The sequence below is a fragment of the Echinops telfairi genome, unplaced genomic scaffold (assembly GCF_000313985.2).
Source record: "Echinops telfairi isolate 266 unplaced genomic scaffold, ASM31398v2 ScPeMD7_70;HRSCAF=299, whole genome shotgun sequence".
NCBI lineage: Eukaryota > Metazoa > Chordata > Mammalia > Afrosoricida > Tenrecidae > Echinops > Echinops telfairi.
This window is the reverse complement of record NW_022103968.1, coordinates 48538019-48559664: the sequence shown is the minus strand read 5'-3', so window position 1 is coordinate 48559664 and position 21646 is coordinate 48538019. Positions and strand designations below refer to the sequence as shown.

At 41.0% G+C, this 21646-nt stretch overlaps 1 protein-coding gene and 1 pseudogene across 1 annotated transcript in view; both read right to left on the bottom strand.

The window, feature by feature from the left end:
* CISD1 (CDGSH iron sulfur domain 1) overlaps nt 1-20742 on the bottom strand; it is a 26857-nt gene extending 6115 nt beyond the window's left edge. The window contains exons 1-2 of the mRNA XM_004701098.2: nt 20591-20742; nt 12596-12801 (exon numbers count right to left, since the gene is read on the bottom strand). Coding sequence (XP_004701155.1) covers nt 12596-12801; nt 20591-20621 — 237 coding nt within the window. The 5' untranslated portion in view covers nt 20622-20742. The remainder of the gene's footprint in view (nt 1-12595; nt 12802-20590) is intronic.
* Nucleotides 8164-8261, bottom strand: LOC115869997 (annotated as a pseudogene).
* Nucleotides 20743-21646: the final 904 nt, after the last annotated feature.

Genomic DNA, 21646 nt, shown 5'->3' with positions numbered 1-21646 from the left:
CAAGGGCTCATGAGGGAGGGGGAAGTGGGGAGGGAGGGGAAAAAAGGAGGACCTGATGCTGGGGGCTTTAGTGGAGAGCAAGTGTTTTGAGAATGATGAGGGCAATGATTGTACAAATGTGCTTTACACAATTGATGTATGTATGGATTGTGATAAGAGTTGTATAAGCCCCTAATAAAACGATTTTAAAAAAAGTGCCCCCACCCCCCAAAAAAAGATTTGTGTGTGTGTGTGTAAAGAATATGACAAATATAATTCTACTCCTGAGGAACAAAAGGAGAAGGAAAGAAAGACTCAGAGAAAAAAGTCGGCTACAGGACAAATAATTTACACAAACCACACCTCATCTACAGCGAGCCCAGATGACACAGTGCCCGGTTGCCTCTATCAACCATTCTCATCAGAGCCACTGTGTACACTGATAGAATGGGAGAAAAATGTAGAACAGAATTCAAATTCTTAAAAGGTCTCACTTGGGTTAAGATGAGGCAACTCATCAAAACTTTTGGTCCAAGGTATTTTTCAAACTGTAAACCAAAATTAACATCTGAGATTACCTTTCAACTAATTAACAGGCTGGTTTAGTAGCTAAGACTATCACTTGTAGGGTGATGTGCTCCTTTGAAAAAAATCATCTATATGAGACTAATGCCAAGGGAGGCTGACAAACTAGAATACTGGGGAGGGGACAGCCAGAATAGAATGACAGACAGGACGACGCATCGTGAACATGTAACCAATATCACTAATTTATGTAGAACTTAGTGACCCACGACTGTGGAGTCCTTTCTGATTCATGTGACCCTCCTAGGGCAGAGTAAAGCTGCCCTTTGGTATTTCCAAGGCTGTAGATCTTTAATGGAGCAAACAGCCTCATCGTTCTCTCGAGATTAGGGAAACCTAACTTTCTGAAGTAATTTTTACTTCACACAATAAAATATTACTTTTTAAAAAGAAGTCTCTAACTTAAGGTTAACATTTGGTTGGTGCTAAGGAAATCCAATTTTAGTTTTACTTTCTAAATCCAATTTAGTTTTACTGTATAGAATTTTGAGTGCCACTAAATTAGTTAAGAATTACAGAAAAATTCAAGGTATCTGCATACATTTCCAGGTATACATTCTATGCTGGGGTAGCAGCTATGTCTATGTAATGCTTTTAAAGCGTGTATTTTTTCCTTTTAGGTGTGAAGCGGTACAGAGCATGGGATATGAAAACAAGTCTTTGCAGCAAAAAAAACGAGCTTAAGCTTTCAGTTTTTTCTTGGCTTAGTTGAAAGAAGCTATAAAACCCAAACGAAAAAGCATCCCACAGCAAAGAATAACATTTCTAAGTGACATATGTTTAATAAACAAGCATAATTTTACAGTGAGAGTAAAAGTTTACATTGTAAGAGGCTCCGTTTTTATAAATAGCACATTCAAAACACTTCACCGTTGATTATACTACATAGGCTACAAAATACATTTCTAAAAAATGAAATGTTTATAAAATGTCTTTCTAAAACACGAAATAAAGTCTTAAGTGATGACTGAGGTGGCGTATTTTAACTTTTTAAAATATGACACACATTTTAATATCATTACTTAGCATAAAACAGTAACAATCACCTATTAGAAGCTTGGAAATGGCTGGGAGCACAGGTGAGCACTAGGCTCCTATCTAAAGGGTGGCTCCCAGGAAGACATGCTTGTTGGTCTGCATGTAAGAAGTGACAGTCTAAGCTATCCCCACTGCTCACCTCGCAGTGTTCGCTCAGATACAATTTGACTGATCAAACACAACCAGAAAAACTACACCCTCTTCGCCATCAGTTTTAGAACACTTACTACCCCTGTACCGTCACTGTCGGCTCCCCGCCCCCAGGGACCGTGGGAGCAGTCACCTTCTCTGTCAGACTGCCTACCTCGTATAGATAAACACCAAAATAGAAGAATAAGTAAGCATTAAAAAATGTAATGAGGAGTAGATCCTGGATATGTTACTAAACGTATGCTTTTAAAATGTATAAAACACTTATGCCATTAAAATGGAAACTAGAAATTACAAACCATTTTGTTCAGGGACATAGCTGTATCACTTATCCCCTTAGAATATCCCACTTATCCCACTGAAGTCAGAATCATTTCCCAAATTTAAGTGAAGATGAAGTATTCTCATTAAGATTAAAAAATATATATTTTTCCAAACAAGATTAAAATGGGTAATTATTTATCTTGGAGGAAGTACAGTCAAAATGCTGCTTAGAGGTAAGGGCAGTAAGACTTTGTCTCAAGTCCTCTGGATGTTGCCAGGGCAGACCAGTCCCTGGAGAAGGACATTATGCTTGGCAAAGTCGGGGCAGCGAAAAAGAGGAAGACCTTCGACAAGATGGACTGACACCGCGCTGCACCCTGGGCTCCAACCTAAGAACAACTGTCAGGCACGAGAATCAGAGGCTCATTCTGTTGGACAGGGTGGGTATGAGTTGGAACTGGCTCGATGGCACCTAACAACAATGGAATACATTTACTAAAATTAACTTATGCTTTCCAGTTTAATATATGGGAGTGAGTGATAATTCTGTGGCTTTAAAATTCAAATGGTAAATTACATAACTTTTTAAAGGAAGTGGCTTGTTTTATTTTTACCCTTCTATGAAGGAGAAAGAGAATTATGTGGTGATTGTGTACTTTGTTTTATTTATTTTTTAATCATTTTATTGGGGGCTCATACAACTCTTAACACAATCCACCCATCTATCCATTGTGTCAAGAGTGTACTTTGAAATATATAGGAGTGTGTTGTACTAAGAGTAAAAAGATAAAATGTGATAATTACAGTAACCAATCATTTATCATTCTGAAATTTATTAAAATGTCAGGCAAAAAGAAGGAATTATAAAAAACACAGCATGTATATTTAATTCTGTTTAGAAAATCTCAATGCTCAAAAAAGGAAATGGTCAAAAAAACTGATAGAAAAAACGTTCGCTCAGAGTTGTTTATAAAATTTGTTCTAAAATGCCAGTGTTTATATAATAACAAATCCGGCAGAAAGTTTGTGAATCAAGTTGCCTAAAGCTTCTGTATCTCCAGAAAATATTCTGTTAGCTAAATTAGAACAAATCTTAAAAACTAGTGAAGAAAGAGAGAGGAAAAGTTGGAAGACAGGGTCAGGAGGGAAAAAAAACCCAACACTGCAGGCCCTGGCTTTGTTTCTTCTGGAAAGTTAACAATACTTTAAGGGTCTTCATAAAATCTTTAAATCTTCTTAAATCAGAAACCACCCACAAGATTTATATCTTCTTAATAACTCCACACCTAAAGTCATGCTGTTTCTGTATTTAGGGTGATGCAGTATTAAAATAGGTAAATTATCCTCCTTGACGCATCTATTATTCTACCTACAACAATCTTAAAAAAAAGAATTATCAACTTTCTTGAAGCTATTTTTAGTGCGCACTTTGACTATATGAAGTGGTTTCAAAAAGCGAGTACAGAAATGAAATAAAAGATAATGGGGAAAAAAAATGGAATTTTCGCACAGTCTGTTGATGTCCACTTATATTTTCCAAGGAAGTTGTTGGCTCACTTCCATAAATTATGAGAAGCATACTTCCTCTGGTTGAGAAGGAAAACAAAATGATGGGCTCTTTGAGCCTATCTAGAGAACAAGGTGAATTTTAATATTCTAAAGTATTTGTTTTAGTAAAACACTAAGATACCAAAAATAAAAGGGCAACGTGAAAGCTGAAAGGAAGATTTTATAAAACTGTCTTTACGAGGGTTGGCCAAGGAATGTCAATAGTCAGACTACCGTTTCTATGAAGAAATGGAACACTGCCAACCAGTTCATAAGATAGGGACTCTTTATAACTAAGACATTCTCCAGCCTCCTGCCTCAACAAGTCAAAACCAAAAAAACAAATCCTGAAATCATCAATGAGAGAAAATAATTATACATAGCAGGTAGCGTTGCATTTCAAGTCAACTGATACTGACACGCTTTTCCTCTATTTCTTGTATATCCTGGTCTACCTTCCTCCGCAGTCCAGACTCTCCCTCCTACCTCCTAGGTGACCACCAACTAACTCAGTCAATGATCTAACCTACCAGGGTGAGACTTTAGCAAGCCGATGGCATGTCTACCTCTTCCTTTTTAAGACGATTCTCACACCTGCATTCTTATTCTCGTTGTCTTTCATCCACTTTTAAGGGAGCCCTGATAAGGTCAGTGTTTCCAACCCACCAGCTACTTTGCAAGAGAAAGGTGTGGCAGTTTATTAGTGTACAGATTTGTTGTTGTGATTGTTGCTAGGTGCTGTTGAGCAGGTTCTGATTTACGTGAACCCTGCACTATCATCACCATTGTGGTTAAGTGTGAGCCTACAGTTGCAGCCAGGGTCAATTATCCATCTCGCTGGGGGGTGGGGGTGCGGTCTTTCTCTTTTTTTCTGACCCTCTACCAAGTTCAGTGTCCTTTTCTAGGGACTGGTTTCTCCTGATAACACGTCCAAATGCTATCAGCAGATGAGCTCAAGTCTTGCCATCCTTGCTTCTCAAGAGCATACTGGCTGTACTTCTTTCAAGACAGATTTGTTTATTCTTCTGCAAGTCCACAGTGCTTTCCGGATTCTTCACTAGCACCATAATTCAAACGAATTAATTATCCTCCAGTTTTCTGCATTCACATGTAGGAGGCGACTGAAAATATCATGCCTTGGGTCAGGTGCACTTTAGTCTTCAAAGTGACATTTTTGTTCTTTAATGTGCTCAAGAGCAGATTCCCCTTCAGTGCAATACTTCGATTTCTTGAATTGCTTCTATCAGGGTTGATTTGTGGACCCAAGTAAAAAAAATGCTCGATGGCTTTGGAAACCCTTGGGGGTATTTCTACTCTGTCTTGCAGGATCACTATGAGTCAGGATCTACTTGATGGAAGTGGGTTCGGATTTTGTTTTGTTTCTGGTGTTTTAAGATACCACTCTCTCTGTAGTCTCCTGTGGGATTATAAAGAGACTTTCCCCCAGCTTTCTCTCTCCCAAAGACTTCTGGAGAGGTCAGATGCCTACAGACATCCTCCCTGAAGGCAGTTAGTCGCCAGACTACAGTAGGCCCCCGCTCCCTGCTGTTAAGGACAATGGGCTACCCCCTCAAGACTTGCTACCATTAGCTTAGTTCCGTAGGTGGGGTTCACACCCTACTGATAATGGTTCCTATGGAGATCCAGGGAACAGGTCAATCGGGCACCTGACATGCAAAGTTAAGCTGCCATCCTGAACTAGTATCCACCCATCTTGTCATATGCATATCCCCAATCTCTCTTCCAATTGCCTGTATATCCCTAGATTGTCCCCCTCTCATTGCTGTATAACCTATAGTACAACCCTTTCCTGTGATGTGTCTTTACCTGTAATTAGTGGGCTTGCACGCCCCCCCCAAAGGTATATAGGTCTGGGTTAGCAATAGAGAGCGCTTTCTCGGCTCGTCGGCTCCCTCTCCTCCCCTGTACTCTTTCCCCATGGTCTCCTTCCCTTCCCTCTCCTGTCTCTCCATGTGGACCACCAACGAGGCTGAGGTGAGCTTGTTACTATGAAATGTGTCTGACTCCGTTATTTCAATATCTCTTCTATCTCTCATGCTCTCGATGACTTTAATATACATATATCTCAACCGTACAATTGTGCCTATCAAACCCGTGATTAGTGGTGGGGGCTGGTACACCCCCCCCCACCCCTCCTGTCCAACCACAGTCTCCTTAATTATTTCTTCTCTATGGGGCCTGTTCCTTCTCTCTTCAAAGAGCGATAGCATTTTGGTGAAAGACTATGAACTAAGTTAGTCTATGACACAGCTGAAAACATACTCATCCTGGCGGGAAGGGAGGAGAGAAGGTATGAGAAGTGTTAAAAAAAATAATTTCTGTACATCACTAAGAGATTCTGATTTATTTGATTTGGAAGCCTCAAAAAAACAACCCTTAGACACACACAAGTTACTAGTGTGGGTACTCTCAGAATGAATTTGAACTAAAGGTTGTATCACACATCATATTTGAGATAGGTAAAAGAGGTTAAACTTTTGCTGTAAACACAAGTGGTCTGCTAGAGGGAAAGATGATAGAATATAAAAACTCAATGCGGTGACTTAAAGTATTAATCACAAACCCCCATGAATTGGCATGAAAGTGAGACTCGGCCCCTCAGGAACTTCGGTAATGCAGGGAGTTTCCAAAGGTGTCTGAAGAGTTACGAACAGCCATTCACTAGAGTACTAGTCAAAGTAAACTCCGGCATTCTGCTACAGTTGCTGTTAGTTGACCCTGGATTCCTACTCATGGCTTCCCCAGGTTTGCAGAGTAGAGCTACTTCATAGAGTTATCTCCAGGCCCATTTTACAGAGAGCCTTTCAGTGGGGTCAAACTGCCAGTCTTTTGGCTGGTGAAGTTGAATGCTTAATTGTTTGTGCTACCCAGAACTCTTCAAAGTGAACTCTAAATTGATTCAAGCAGGAGATTTTCTGTGAAAATTTAGGCTGATAAATCCTAGATGCACAAATGGTAAAGAAAGTTTAAAAAATATTTTAAAAAGACATTGAGAAAACTGACAATCAAATGCACTGGGGCCTCGCTGGTCTCCTCTCTCTTAGATACGGCCCATGGGAAAGGCACTCTCTAGTCTCACCATCCGGAAACTCTAAAGACAAACTGCGTAAGAAAGAATCCTATAATGTTTTGTTGAATTACAAAGTCTAATAAATAGTTTAACACTAGCTTGTGCCAGAATTATTTGATTCTTCCTGTGAAGCTTGAGCTCTTTATTTTTTAAAATCATTTTATTGGGGGCTCGTACAACTCATCACAATCCATCCATACATCCATTGTGTCAAGCACATTTGTACACTTGTTGCCATCATCATTCTCAAAACGTTCTTTCTACTTGAGCCCTTGCTATCAGCTCAATTTTCCCCCTCCCTCCCTCATGAACCCTTAATAATTTATAAATTATTATTATTTTGTCATGTCTTATGCTGACCGAAGTCTCCCTTCACCCACTTTTCTGTTGTCCATCCCCCAGGGAGGGAGTTATATGTAGATCCTTATAATCGGTCCCCCCCTTTCTGTCCCACCTTCCCCTTCCCCTCCTGGTATCGATACTCTCATTATTGGTCTTGAGGGATTTGTCTGTCCTGGATTCCCTGTGTTTTCAGTTCCTATCTGTACCAGTCTACATGCTCTGGTCTAGCCAGATTTGTAAGGTAGAATTGGGATCATGATAAGGGGGTAGAGGTGGGGGGAGAAGCATTTAGGGACTAGAGGACAGTTGTATGTTTCATCCTTGCTACACTGCACCCTGACTGGATTGTCTCCTCCCAAGCAAAGCAAGTATCCTTGACTTCAGTCAAGCTAGAGTTCACGTAAGCTTATTGAAAATTTCACACATACTCGAGTTCTAAAATTTCTTCATTCACACTTTAACCCATTTGGACACAGTTTATCTTCTGTTCCATTGAAATGACACTACTTATTGTGCAGTGAAAGTCAATTGCCTCCTAATTGCTTAATCCAAAACCTTACTATAGTAGCTCCTTCAGCTAGGTGTGTGTGCACAAGGAAGGCTCACTACCAAGTCTTCTTTGAACTTCAGTTTTTTCTACTGGATAGTCTTAGGTTTCATCTAACTCTTCCCGTTTATTTCATCTTCTTACTGGTTCTTGCTCCTCTTTCCAAAATGCAGAAAATTATCCAAGATTTCTTTTCTTTCTCCTTTTTACAGTTTTATTGGAACATAATCCACATATCAAACAATAGTTCAATCTCCCAGATTTCACACATTCTCCTTGATTTTTATCTGTATTATCAAGGGTATCTTACATTTCTGGGTCTGACTCAGCAGTTTTGCTGATCTCTATCTGCAGCCCCGATGTCTCAACTTTAGTCCCACATTTCAGAGAGTCTGCTGTACTTTTCCATTCAACTGTCACCTCAGATGGATTCTTTGGAACTTTTTTGGGAGGTGGGGTGGGACACTACAACAAATCTGGCCCTCCAATTTTAATTTTAATGTTATAAAAATCAAGGAAAGGCAGAGAAGCAACTGTTCAGGACTGAAGAGACAGGACGTTCACGTGTTAATACTGTACGCTTGATTGCATCCCGTATCAGAACAACAACATTGCCATAAAAGATATTAGGAAATTTGCAAAATAGAAAGTTGTACAACCATGCTAATCTTCTCTGTATCGTTCCAATTTTAGTACACGTGCTGCTGAAGTGAGCAGGACTCTTTGAAATTTAACTCTTTATACTCTCCTGGAAAATTAACTTATTCTGAATTCCTTATTTCTGTTAATGGCACCTCCCTTTAGTACGCTATAGCTTCTGTCCCATTTTCCATAACATATTTGGCTGAACTTTTCCTCAAAATGTTTATGTGTATGTTTGTTTTTCTCCATTCTCCTAGCCAGCACCCTAGCATATCACTGTAAATAACACAACTTTATGTCTAAAATCCTACAGCAAAGGGTTCATAGCTCTGTGCATGGAGGATGAATTCCTCATACTGGCTGTGGTGGTCACCTAATCTGATGTCAGTTTAAGGATTAAGAGTGTAGGGGTGGAGTCTAGGCTGTCAATCTGGAGATAGCCAATGAGACTTCTGTGGGCATGGCCTTCTCCTGAGAATTCTGGGAAATCTGGTACTTCCTCCTTGGAGGCAGAAGATACCTCTCTCTCTCTCTCTGCTACTCCCTGGGAGGCACTGCAGAAGACAAGCCACATGGACGCAACCAGACCTTGGAAGCTGGAGAAGCCAGAGAGAGACCTCTGCCAGTCCGGAGATGCTTAAAATGCTACTGGGCCCAAAGACTTCCTACCCACTGGCTTGTGATTGTCCTGCATTTGGCTTCATTGCATGTGTTTCATGAGTCTAAAGAGGACTTTATAGATTGGTATCAGACATATGGGCTAATATCAGACTTATGGCCTTGGACTGGACTGGGATGTTTTCTCAATGTTCAATTCCTCTTGTATTCTAAACCTTCCCTTATATACACATGCGTGTTTATGAATTTGTTTCTCTCGTCTACCCAGACTAACACACTGGCACTCAGGATTTTCCTGAATTTGGACTTTGAGGAGGTGGGGATGTAAGGTCTGATTATATTCTTTATTAGTAATCCTACATTAAATCAGATGAGTCCTTCTGGTAGATTTTGAGAAAGAGTTCTAAATACTAACTATTTTATTCAAATGCCATTAATTTTTCCAAGGAAGTTAACTGCCATGTATATCACTATTGCTCCCCCAGCCCCTCCCCCGCCAAATTCGAGTCCATGGTGTAAGCTCTTCCTTTTGTTGGGAGCACTTCTGAAAACTGTGTCTGCTGTGTTACTATGGACTTTTTCTCATGCTGTGACTTCTCTGCTATTAACTTGATTTCTACTAAAAGCAACCTGGGAGAACAGAATAGAACTGCTCCCGTGGTTTTCTAAGGCTGTAAATCTTTCCGAGGGCAGAAAGCCTGCCTTTCTTCTGTGGAGTGGCTGGTGGTTTCGAACAGCTGACCTTGAGGTTAGCAGCCCAATGTGTAACCCAACATGCCACCAGGGCTCCTTTGCAGTGACATAAAGTAACCATCAAATAAACTAAAATCAAGACCACCGAGTACAATACTATGGTTCTCAATTCAGAAGTTCGTTGAGGCATTACTTTGTATGCTTTGGAGGGCAGTCAGAGATTGCGAGCTGTTCTAGGCACACCTCTTAAAATACAAACCCGTATCATCTACAGAACATTAGTGAGACATCCTTTTCTAGCTACCATACAAGCACTTATGACCCTCCATTCCAAATTAGCAGTGTTCTTAAGTACAATTAGTTGTAACGTGCTTTTAATTCTTGGTTTCTTATGTTCACCAAATTTTAAAAACAAGATAAGCTAAGCGCACACTACTGGACTCACAACTGTGTAAGTGGGAGGGCACGGCAGAAGATGCTGTCTAGTGCCCTTTCTGTGTCTCGCCCTTATTTATAAGACAATGGCTCTTCACTGTGGAAGGAGACCCTCAACATACCAGCTTTGAGAAGTAGAGGCATCATTGTTACTCTCTATTTTCTCAGGACTTTTAGTATTATCTTTAGTGAAATCTTTAGTGAAGCCAATTCCCCCCACCACCCCCCCTACCCCCAAATTTTCCTTAGTCGTGCAGTGAATGAAGCCTTTCAATATCATCTTAGGACAACATTTTACCTGTTTCAGATCACTAGCAGCCATCAAGGAGCTCTGGTGTCATAGTGGGTTATGTGCTGGGCTGCTAACCAGAGCAGTTGGGCTGCTAACCACCAGCCTCCAAGGACGAAAGATGAAGCTTCTCCTCCCGTGAACAGTTAGTCTTGGAAACCCACCGGGCAGTTCTAAGCTGGCCTACAGGGTTGCTAGGAGTCAGAATCGACTCGAAGGCAATGAGTTTTGAGCTGCAGCCATCACAGAGAAAGCTTCCAAAGGGAACTGGATGAAAGGCTATGTCTTGGTTACACTTTAACTATAGGAGCTATAACCAAAAGAAAGGCTTAAGACAAATGGACCCTACATTAGATAAGAAATTTTCAAGGTCAAGTTTTCTTTGTTTAAAGCAGTGGTTCTCAACCTGTGAGTCACGACTCCCTGGGGTGTTGCCTAAGACCATGGGAAAACACATATTTCCGATGGTCTTAGGAACCGAGCCATTGCTCCTCTATCTGTCTCCAGGGGAGTCTGCCCACATGCAGATACGCCCACCTACGAGTGCCCAGCGTGAAGACTGTTACTCATGCTACACCATGCTTCAAGACAAAATTTCATTGATCTGTCATTAGAAATAAGTATTTCACAATAATTACATATTGTGTTTGTGATTAATCACTATGCTTTAGTTATGTTCAATTGTAACAATGAAAATACATCCTGCATACTAGATATTTACATTACAATTCATAATAGTAGCAAAATTACAGTTATGAAGTAGCAACGAAAGTAATTTTATGGTTAGGGGTCACCACAGCATGAGGAACTATTTCTAAGATTGGTCCCAAAACCCAGGACCTGGAAAGCACAAAAGAATAGGCTTCTTTTGTTCCTTTTTGTGTCTGGACTGTACATTCCCCTTCCTGGAATAAGATGTTAAGAAAACTATTTGGAGAGGAAATCCAAGGTGGGGTGGGGTGGGGGTGGGGGTGTCTGAACAACAGCAAACTAGCTAAGAGGAGGTCCCAAGAGGCAGATATAAGGGGAAAGTGGCAGTGGGGCAGGAGGAAGGTAAAAGGAAACAGAGGAAGGACCTAGGAAGCAAAGCGATGGATAGAAGTATAAACTTAGCGGTGTATATAGGTAAATACATTAATCCACAAAAATAGAGGTATTGGCCCATGTATATATATTTATACAGCAATACACTGAGGTAGGGGATGGACTATGGGCCTCTGCTCATACCCTCCCTCAATTCAAGAACACTTTGTTCTAACCAATCAGCAGTCTGAGATGTTCACCCTCCCAACACAATCGTTGAAGACAAAACAGGTGCATAAGCAAATGTGTTGAAGAGGGTGGATGGTGCCCGGCTATTAAAAGATATAGTGTCTTAAAGGCTTGAAGTTACACAAACCACCATTGAGCAGAGAAACGGTAAGTCCACAGGGATCGCTGGTGCAATCATGAGGAGTCATAGGGACCGGGTAATAGGCATCAGCAGACACATAACAAACAAAAACATATTGTTGAGAACATGAGGGACTGGAGCAGAGATCTAACGCCCACCTGTAGACAATGGAACAATCTCCCCACAGGGGTGCCACAGGGAGGGGATGAGTCACCAGGGTGCAGTAGAGCATAGATGAAACACACTATACTCCTCTGGTTCCTTGAGGCTTCCTCACTCACCACCACCATGACCCCAGTGCTGCTTCTCACTTCAGACTAGACCGGAACATGTTCACAGGTATAGAAAGGGATGGGAGCTCATGACACACAGAATCCAGGAGTGGGAGTGGCGATGCCAGAAGGGTTGGGGGAAGTGGGGGTGAGGAAGGGAGAAAGGGAGAACTGATCACAATGATCGACACATAACCATACACCCCTCTACGGGGGGTGGGGTGGGGTGGGGTGGGGGGTGGGGGAGTGGGGGGTGAGAGAACAACAGAAAACATGGGGGAAGGGAGACAGCGGTCAGTGTGAGAGATGAAAATAGTAACAATGTACAATCTATGGGTGGGGAGGAGGGAAGAGGAAAAAAAAAAAGCTGGTACCAAGGGCTCAATAGAAAGTAAATGTCTAGAAGAGAATGAGGGCAACATATGTGCAAACATGCCTGATTCAACTGGACCCGGGCAGTATTTCATTCGGTTGTGCATCAGGCCGCTATGGGTCAGAACCGACTCGGTGGTACCTAACACAGTTAAATCCACTTACACTCCTGGACAGTGCGATGCACAGCAACCACACACTTTAGGAAATATATTCTTGATGAGAAAAGGGTAAGTCTCATTTGAGAACTAAAGGAGGGGGCTAGCTGATAAGAGTTTGAGGGAAGAGATTAAAAAGAAGCACCACGGCCTGGCTGTAAAGCAGTGGGTGTCCTCACCTTTTTGGATCTCCAGCAACGGCAGTACACAGCTTTATCTCCCAAGTCCTCCATGTCGAAAGCGTGTACCACCTTGGGGTTGTCTTTCTGGATGTGAAGATTTACCATGGCTTTGTGGCGATGGTCTTTGACATAAAATCTCTTGTAAGCTAGATAGCCAATTGCAGCCGTCCCAGCAGCGATGGTCACTGCTGCGATCCATTCAACTACAGTGGGGGAGAAAAAGAGGAATGGTCAAAACCCAAACAAGCCCTGATCATCAGCTAACAGGAATGTTCAAAAACTTCCGTTTTTGAGGAGGAAGTGCCCCCAGTGGTCAAAGGGTTTCCAACAGTCAACACAGTGACCAGAACACACGAGTGCAACATTCCCCAGCACTGACTGAGGCAACTGTTTTGTTTCGTTTTTATTGAGTGAAGTTAAGATAGAAGAGAGAAACAAAATTATTCTCTACATGAAGAGGAAAAACAAGGCTTGATAATCTTTTAAACGCATTGAAGACAAAAATACCATGTGTACCTGTGGGTAATCCTTGCTTAAAAAAAAAAAAAATTAGCAAATCAAAAACCTCCCAAACCCTGAAATAACAACAACTGCAGCAATAACAAAATTCAGATTACAAGCATGGTGAAAAACAAAACAAAAAACAGGAGGCAATTGCATTAACCAAATGACTCATTGCAGTTCATTTAAAGACCAACAGCCTTAATTTTAAAATATTTCAATTTACCACAACTCAATGGCAACTACTGCATAAGGCATTACCCGAAACAGAATTAGCATCTGACCCCAGACTAAAAGAACAAATTAAACTAACCACAGACTTGAAATATATCTAGCAGGATTCTGGGTTTCAGAGTCATGGGAAAAATTTTTTTAAGTTCAAAGTGCTTTCTATTATTTTTTTTCCAGATTTTATGGAAAGGAATTTAATAATGAATGCTCATTTTGGCTTAGTTTTCAAATTGTTTCTTTTCCAGGAAAATATTACAAATTAATAGTTCCAAATTTCAGTTCCTACACTTGTAGCTTTTAGAAATAAATTTAAAATCATGCCTCTAATTCACTCTGTCTCTTCTTTCAAATTTCAGGGATATTGTAACCACAGTTCTCCATAACTTTCCTTTTTTAAAAAAAACCAAAAACAACATTTTATCGGGGACTCGTACAACTCTTATCACAATGCACACATCCATCCATTGAGTCAAGCACATGTGTACATTTGTTGCCATCGTCATTCTCAAAACATTTGCTTTCTGCTTGAGCCCTTGAGATCAGCTCCTAGTGTTTTTCCCCTCCCTCCCCACTGCCTCCTCCCTCATGATCCCTTGATAATTTATAAATTATTATTATTTTTTCATATCTTATACTGCTTTCTCATTATTAAAACAAAAAATCAGAATTATTAGTTCCATATTTTGTGGAAAACATGAGTGCTATTATTAGTCAAAACTTTCCTCTAATAAAAGTTCTAAACTCTAAGTGCCCACCAGTACGTGAATATCTGAATTCCCTACAAGTACCATTTTCAATTTAATGACATTATTCTATGTAATTACTTGCTTGAGTAACAGGCCATCTAGTTAGTTTTTCTTGTAGCTTTTTAAGGAGTCCTTAGAAACCCAAACACTTAACAACTACCCCAGCTCCAAGGATTGAAGGAGTGCAGAAAGTTCGGCATAGTCTGGTTAGCCTCCGCCTCCGCCTCAGAGGAGAGTTGTCTATCCCCCGCATGGAGTGGGCTGCAGGAAAAAGTTGAACAGGGGTCAGGATAAACACACTGGACTGCTTCCCAGTACTTCCTGAGTCAGATCTTTAGTGTTTGAAATAAGTTCCCAGACTATCAAATAATGCCCTGGAGAGTTCAGGGCAAAACACAACCCAAGCCAAACATAAACTTGTCCATAATAAACAATTAACTGTAGGCCTTATTTGCACTAATGGGTCAAATTTCTTACTTCACTGAGATCAACCATAATACCTATTAGCGCCTTACATAAAATTGGGGCTCAGTCTTGTAATACCCAATCTCATCCATGGTTCCTTCTAGCTTGGTCTTCTAGTTTCTTATATAATTAATTTTCATTATATGCTTCTTTTATTTTTTATTATTATTATTTTATATATTTCTACTTAGCATGCTCCTTAAATTCTATTTTCAACCACAGCAGTATTTCTTCTACAAAGTAATTTAGTTTGTCTTCCTTCCCACAGTTCCATTCCTCCGTGTAATCCTCTAGAATAAACATTAACTCTATGTCCTTCCGAGGTCCTTCCACGTGACTGAGAAAACATCTGCAGTCATTTGACAACTGTGGCCACATGGGAGAATGTTTTGAATAACACATTTTGTGCAGAATTGTCTTGAGTTTTAGTGCTGCTTCATAGCATTACCCTGTGGTGATTCCATACGGGGCAGCATATTTGGGCTTTTAAATTAACTGGCTGCTGCTGCTGCTGCCAGGTGCCACGTTGGTTCTGACTCAGAGTAACCTATGTGCAGCAGAAAGGAACACTGCTAGGCCTGCGCTGTCCTCACAGTTCATAATCTCCTTTTTTCCTTTTTGATTATTCACCATGGAACTCCCTTCAGGAAATAGTTCCCATAATAGGAGTTATAGTAATCCATTCCTTAGCTTGGGGAACACTATTCTGAATAGCTACTATATTTATGACAAAGGAACAGAAGCCTAGCTCTGCATAGTTATATGCTCAGTGTTTGTGCAAAGTGATAGTAAAACCGAAGAGGAAAATACCCCCCCAAACTAGCATGATACCAACTACATTTGTGAAACTCCACTCTAACTTTAGATGGATCCTGAAGCTAGCATATTTCTTTTGATGGAGCTTAACCAGCTGCCCTGAAGTCACTTGGAAACATGGTGACCCTATGTATGTAAGAGTAGAACTTGCTTCCAAGAATTTTCACGGAGTGGCTTGTCAGAAGTAAATCAACTGGCCTTCTTTCAAGTTGCCCCTGCATGGATTCAAACTTCCAATCCCTCAGCAACCAGGGATTCCCTCTCTGCTTCCTACACATGGCAAAAGTCTTGAGACTCAAAGAACCACCACCTATGGGCTAGTATTATGTCCTGATCGAAAAAGAGAATCCTATATTAAACTCATGATCAGCAAAATCATTAAATAATTAAAATACTAGCTGAATACATATGGTGACTTTTCTAGTTGTTGCTGTTAAACCGTTACCTGTTTTTTTGAAAGTGAAAAAGACAAGAGTAACTGATATGGAAAGCAGGCAGCTGCACAAAGCAGCTGAAAAATGGGAGCCAGCTCTTGTCCCCCAGGGGACGAGACAGGTTCATTTCTGACCTAGGCAGATGTCATAATACCATGTGTATACTAAGAAAATAGTTTTGTGACTTGCTTGAACTGATTTTTTAGAATCCAGAGCTAGATAAATTCTTAAGAATTTTTTCTGTCTTCCTACACTTAAATTCTCTAATCTCATTATCGACAAATGTATGCATTTCCAAAAGCTTGATAAGAGATTCCTATTTTGTCATTTCATTACTGGCAAAAAGCTATGGGTGCCACTGGCCAATGGAGAAATACAAGGAAAAGGAAACTATATGAGACAGATAAAAATGATAATGGATACCGAAGTCAACAATAAATAATTGAAAAGCAGAGACAGTAAACAAGTACAAATAATAAAACCCAACCAACATTTAGTTCAACTGAACGGAGCATAAGCCTATCTAAAGCAGACAACAGTTTCAGAAGCAACAAGGGATTTTCTCCAAGTCCTACTTTGTCAAGATGTTTCATTTTTAGACATTTTTCAGAACTGAAGTCTAGAACATTTCTGAGCATTATTTTTACTTCTTCCGGTTTATTTTCACTTTCTTTGTCTATAGACATCTCAGGTACAGTTAATCTTCTAAGTAAATCCACGCCCCCCACCCCCACCCAGGCTTGTTTAACAATGCTTTTCAACTACACAAATATCATTAATAAGCCAACCTAAAGAACAAAAATACACGGCAAGTTACTATTTCTAAATAATTCCCTGTCTTACTTAACTCTAGGCCTACTAGTATATGATCTTTAATTTTCTTTGAAAAATAAACCTCTGGCTTTTCTGTATTATGGGATTTTTTTCTCACCCCGCTTCTCTTCCTTTAGCTTCTTGTCAGCCAAGAACTGCCCTCTCCGCCTACGTCAACTGCCACAGAATCAGAATGCTCCTCTCTGGAGGGGGAGGGGAACTGTGTTTAACCCAGGGTTTCAAAGTGGGTCAATCCAGTTGGACCCCCTGCTGAGAATTTGCATTTCTATCCCAGACATACTGAATCATAAGTCATATGGTAAGGAGACCCCCATGTGACATGCAGATACGTCATAAGCAACACTTGGGAAGGATTAAGAACCATTTGGGGATCTTGTTGAAACACAGATTCTGGTTCAGTGAGCCTGGTGGAAAGGCAAATTGGCAGGACGCTGTACTGGAAGGTACCTTTTCAAGGCCTTCATTGAACCCTTCCTCTCTTACATTCCTCCGATTGGTAGGCTGCACCTAATACGTATTTTGGATAAAATCTGGCCTATAAGTGTTCATTGTTGGTTAAGTAAAAAGAAATAATGATTACTCATTGAAATCTGCACCAACCACAAGGATCCTAAACCAAATGACTTGTGATAGCACTGGCCGTTTCTTAACCTACTGTATCAAAGTGTGGGATTTAAATCAACCCAAACCAAACTCCTTGCCATCGAGTGGATGCCGACACAGTGATTAATATAAACTGTCCCTGTGAGTTTCTGAGAGTGTAACTCTTGATGGGATTAAGAAGCCTCCGAGTGGTTGATGGTTTCGAACTGCTGATCTTCTGGTTAGCAGCCTAAAGTGTACTCATTACACCACCAGGGCTCTTTGGATATTAAATATTGCCTAATAATAATTAAAGAATGTAACAATTCAGACAAATATAAATATAGAGGGTAGAGTACAATGAACCCTTGTAAGAATTAACTCATGGCCAATTTTGTTTTACCGACATAGAGCCCCAGTTTCCCCATTACTAATTTACTTTGAATAACCTAGAGGAGCTATCTGCTTTATTCTCAGCATGAATTATACATTCCTTCAAACAAGACCCCCCAAATTTCTTTAAATGAGTCAATAAATTTTCCAGAACCTAAGAAGTAGTTTCCTAAATTGAAACAAAGCAAAAAGAACCAAAAAAGAATGATCAATTAATTTCAATGAAAGACACAAGGAAATGAGTTGGAGAATTAAAGGACTTAATAAAATGTAGTTTTGGTTACATGGCTTGTAGTGTTCAGGGTTTGGGATAAATCAAGCAACACGTGCACAGACAAGCTCCTGTTCTGTTACCTGAAGGTGGAGCCAAGTAAACATAAAGTGGATTAAGGAAAAGGGAAGGCAAGTAAAGCCTTTTAAAATATTTCTTTAAAAAAAAAATATGTATATACATATATATCTTTTCTTTTTTAAGAGAAGATGAACATGGACGATTTCAGGTTGAAGAAAACTCGTGTGGGCCAGGGGTGGCCACACTCCACAAACACCAGCCTTAGACACTCCATGGGACATATGTGTCCCATTATTTGTACCCGCCTCCCCCCCCCCAAAAAAAGAAAACTTCATTCACAATGCATTCCATTACCGAAAACACATACTGAATATACTCGTGTATAAGCCGAGTTCTCTCGGCACATTTTTAATGCCATTTTTGTGGTAAAAGGTGCCTCAGCTAATATTCGGGTTGGTTTTTACTCGAGTATATAAGGAAGCTTCAATAAAAAATTCAAAGCAGCAAATAATTTGGTTTCAAAATGGTTAAAGTGAGGAACTATAATAAATATATAGTTCATCTGCCAAATTAGAATCAAGGAACATCTTACCAGGATCTTTGAAAGTTATTTCAATTTACAATCACTCATCTTCATTGCCTAAATCATTGCCTTTATTTTTCTTCTGCGTACAAACCACAATTCTGCACGCAAAAACACTGTTTTGTTTATTTAGCAAACACAAATGTAGTGCTTACCATTGTGAGGGATCATTTTAAGACCTTTATAGTTGCTAATTCATTTAACTGAGAGGAGACATGATCATGTTCTTCTACTTATCACCCCCAAACTAAAAGATCCAAGTAGATTTTCAACCGTTTGGAAAATTAAGAGTAGAGCCAAACTTTATGAGATTTGAAGCTTAAATCACAAGGTGGGTTTTGTAATTGAGGAGGAAGGTGCTGGTAGAAGAGAGCTGCAGGGGCTTGGGCTCATTCTGTTGACTGCCTCAAAACCAACCTTTTGCTTTCAGGTGAAAAGTAGTTGCTCCTCATAGCAAAGCTGAGCACTTTGTCTCGGAGTTAAGAATGTACTTCAACAAGCAGTTTCTTGAAATTGGCAAACTATTGGGAAATAGTTTCATGTCCCCACAGCTAAAAATTCAAAAATCTAATCACTTGTTTTGGTTTCAGGAAGATTAGATTGCAGATTTTTATAAAAGTTTTAGGGAGTTCACCTGGTAATATTTCAGTAACATACTACACAAGTAGCATAGTGCCCATTTACACAAAATGCTCTCACATTTTAAACACATCAAACCAAAAGGAGTGTTTCGGCCCATCTCACACTTGGGCAAACAGCCTTCCTATAAAATTAAAACTATCAGTGACACAAATTACATTAATATTTAATTTTACACAGTAGCCTTGTTCTTAGCTCCCACCCCCTTTTCTACAAAAATGGAAACAAAAATCACTTTCTATTTTAAAGGCACTGAAGGAGCTAAATCTTTACGGGGACAGAGAGGCACATCTTCCCTGTCACTCCAATAGATAGTGGGTTACTTACCTTGTTTCTGGTCAGTAGACTAATGAATGTCCTAGATGTCACTAGAACAGCCTCAAGATATCTTTTGAAAAGATTCGTAAAGAAATAATATCCTATGTCCTTCACTAGTAATTACCAATATTCTCGATTAAGACTCTTCTCTACTTGGTCAATTTTGGTAAACAGGAGTGAATTATCCAGTTTATAGAATCTACTACCCAACTCCAAAAGTAGGACTCTATTTGATGGAGACCTTTACATATCTGGCACACCAGATGTTCACCAGTTACTGAATGAATCAAAGGGCAATTTCAAATTAATATCTGGACAACCCTTTAACCTTTACTCAACTACTGTTACAGGTAGCCAAACCTTGGGGTGTGGCATTTTATACCTGGGCAGAGCAATCACACATATCGTGTAACTTGGGTACAGTACTATATTAGCCAATTACCATCCAAAGGAATCATTATAAAGGACTCCACGCTAAATGACTTCAATAAAGTATCTTAGTTTTAATTGCACTTTGGGCGAAGTGATTTTTTAAACGCTCGGTAGTGGCAAAAGGGAAGGAAGGCTGAGAAAGCTGATGGCTCAACAAGCTCAATTTTCAATCCCCTACTGGATTACCGCCACCAACCGCCAGATACCGGGGGCATAATAAAAAAACTGGGAAAACCGGAAACATCGGATTGGGTTTCTAACCTTAAAAAAAAAAAAAAGGTACAAGACTGAGATTAGTCATGCATCATGAGTACAGATAATCAATGTTATGAATTCACGTTGTTTTAAACGTGAGGAGGAGGCGGCACAGCCCCCTCCGTCTTCTTTTTCCCAGGCCCTGTGTTTTAGGAACACAAACATTCCGGGGAGAAGTGCTAGCAGCAGCATTTTCAGCTTTTTGCGTTGGGCTGGTTAGAGCAGACGTGATCCTTATTAACGCAGATGCCTGCATGGTATCTCCCGACTGCTGCACGGTGACACCGCTAGCCCCATACCCTCACCCTCTTTCCATGTCTGCCCAGAACCCGAAGAGCCAAGAACCTGCCCTTCAGCATCTCAAGGTTACTGGACCGGCAAGCGCGCAGAGCATTGCAAACCACCAGCAGAGCTGAGTGCGCCGCGGGTACGCAGGCCGCCAGCCTCACCCGCTCCCAGGCCCCACTTCACCTCGTACGCCGGAATTGGATGTCAGACTCATGGCTCTGTCGTTTGCAAAGCGTGTGCACAGGATACTGAGCACTAACAGGGCTCGTGCGAATAGCAGTAATAAAGGTGCGAGAAGCGTCCTTTAGGTACAGACACAGGGGCTGCTACTGCGCAGGCGCCGCGGCGGGCCGAAAGCACGTGTGTACTAGGCCCTTGCTGGTGGTGAGCATGCGCAAAACCTCGGCCCAGGCTAAGGAAGTCTAAGTCCGGATTTTGACAGCCGCAGAAATGGGAAGAGGCCTAGAGAGGGAGCTACTGAGTTTGCGCAAACACGAGGGGCGTGGCCTGTAGGGCGGGGCTTGAGGCAAGGCCTTGGGAGTTGAAATTCCAGGCCAGGTTTTACATCTCTTCCAGATGTGTGCATTTCCAGGGGCCGAGAGGACAGGTGCCGTAATCGGATATCTGAGATTTTACTTATTTTCATGCTCAGACCGATACTTGCCAGGTCAGGCCTAGTTTTCATATGCGGTGCCATATACAAGCGACAGAGTGCATTTCCAGAACCTTCCCTAGCTTTCGGTGTGCACCCCTTGCCTCTGCCCTAATTAGATCTGGTTAGTCATCTACCTACTCAGGTCCTTGAAACGTGCACTGAGGGTTGAGTGGAAGAGAAAAACAAAGAACAAAACCAAATAAAACCCCACCGGCTCATTTAACAGCATGTTTCTTTAAAAGGAATTCGTATCATTCGCGACCCGTGCTCTTCAAATCAGTGCAGTCTTCAAACAGGGCAACACTCTGAGGAAGCGCGTGTTCTAAGCTGCCCGCTTTCACTCGAACCGCGTTTCCGTGCGAGGGGGGCGTTGGAGAGAGCTGACTGAAATAAAGGGGTGGTGTCTCCAGCCATGTGGGCACTGGTGCTGTCACCCTCGTCTCCTGAAACGTGACTCTCCTTACAGCTGGAAGTCCCGGGCGTCTAAGTCTAACGCACCGAACAGCGTGGCGAATGAATGAAGGCTCGGCAGTCACGACAGGGTAGGGCGGCGGGAAGGAGGCCCGCGGGGCCTTGACCGGCAG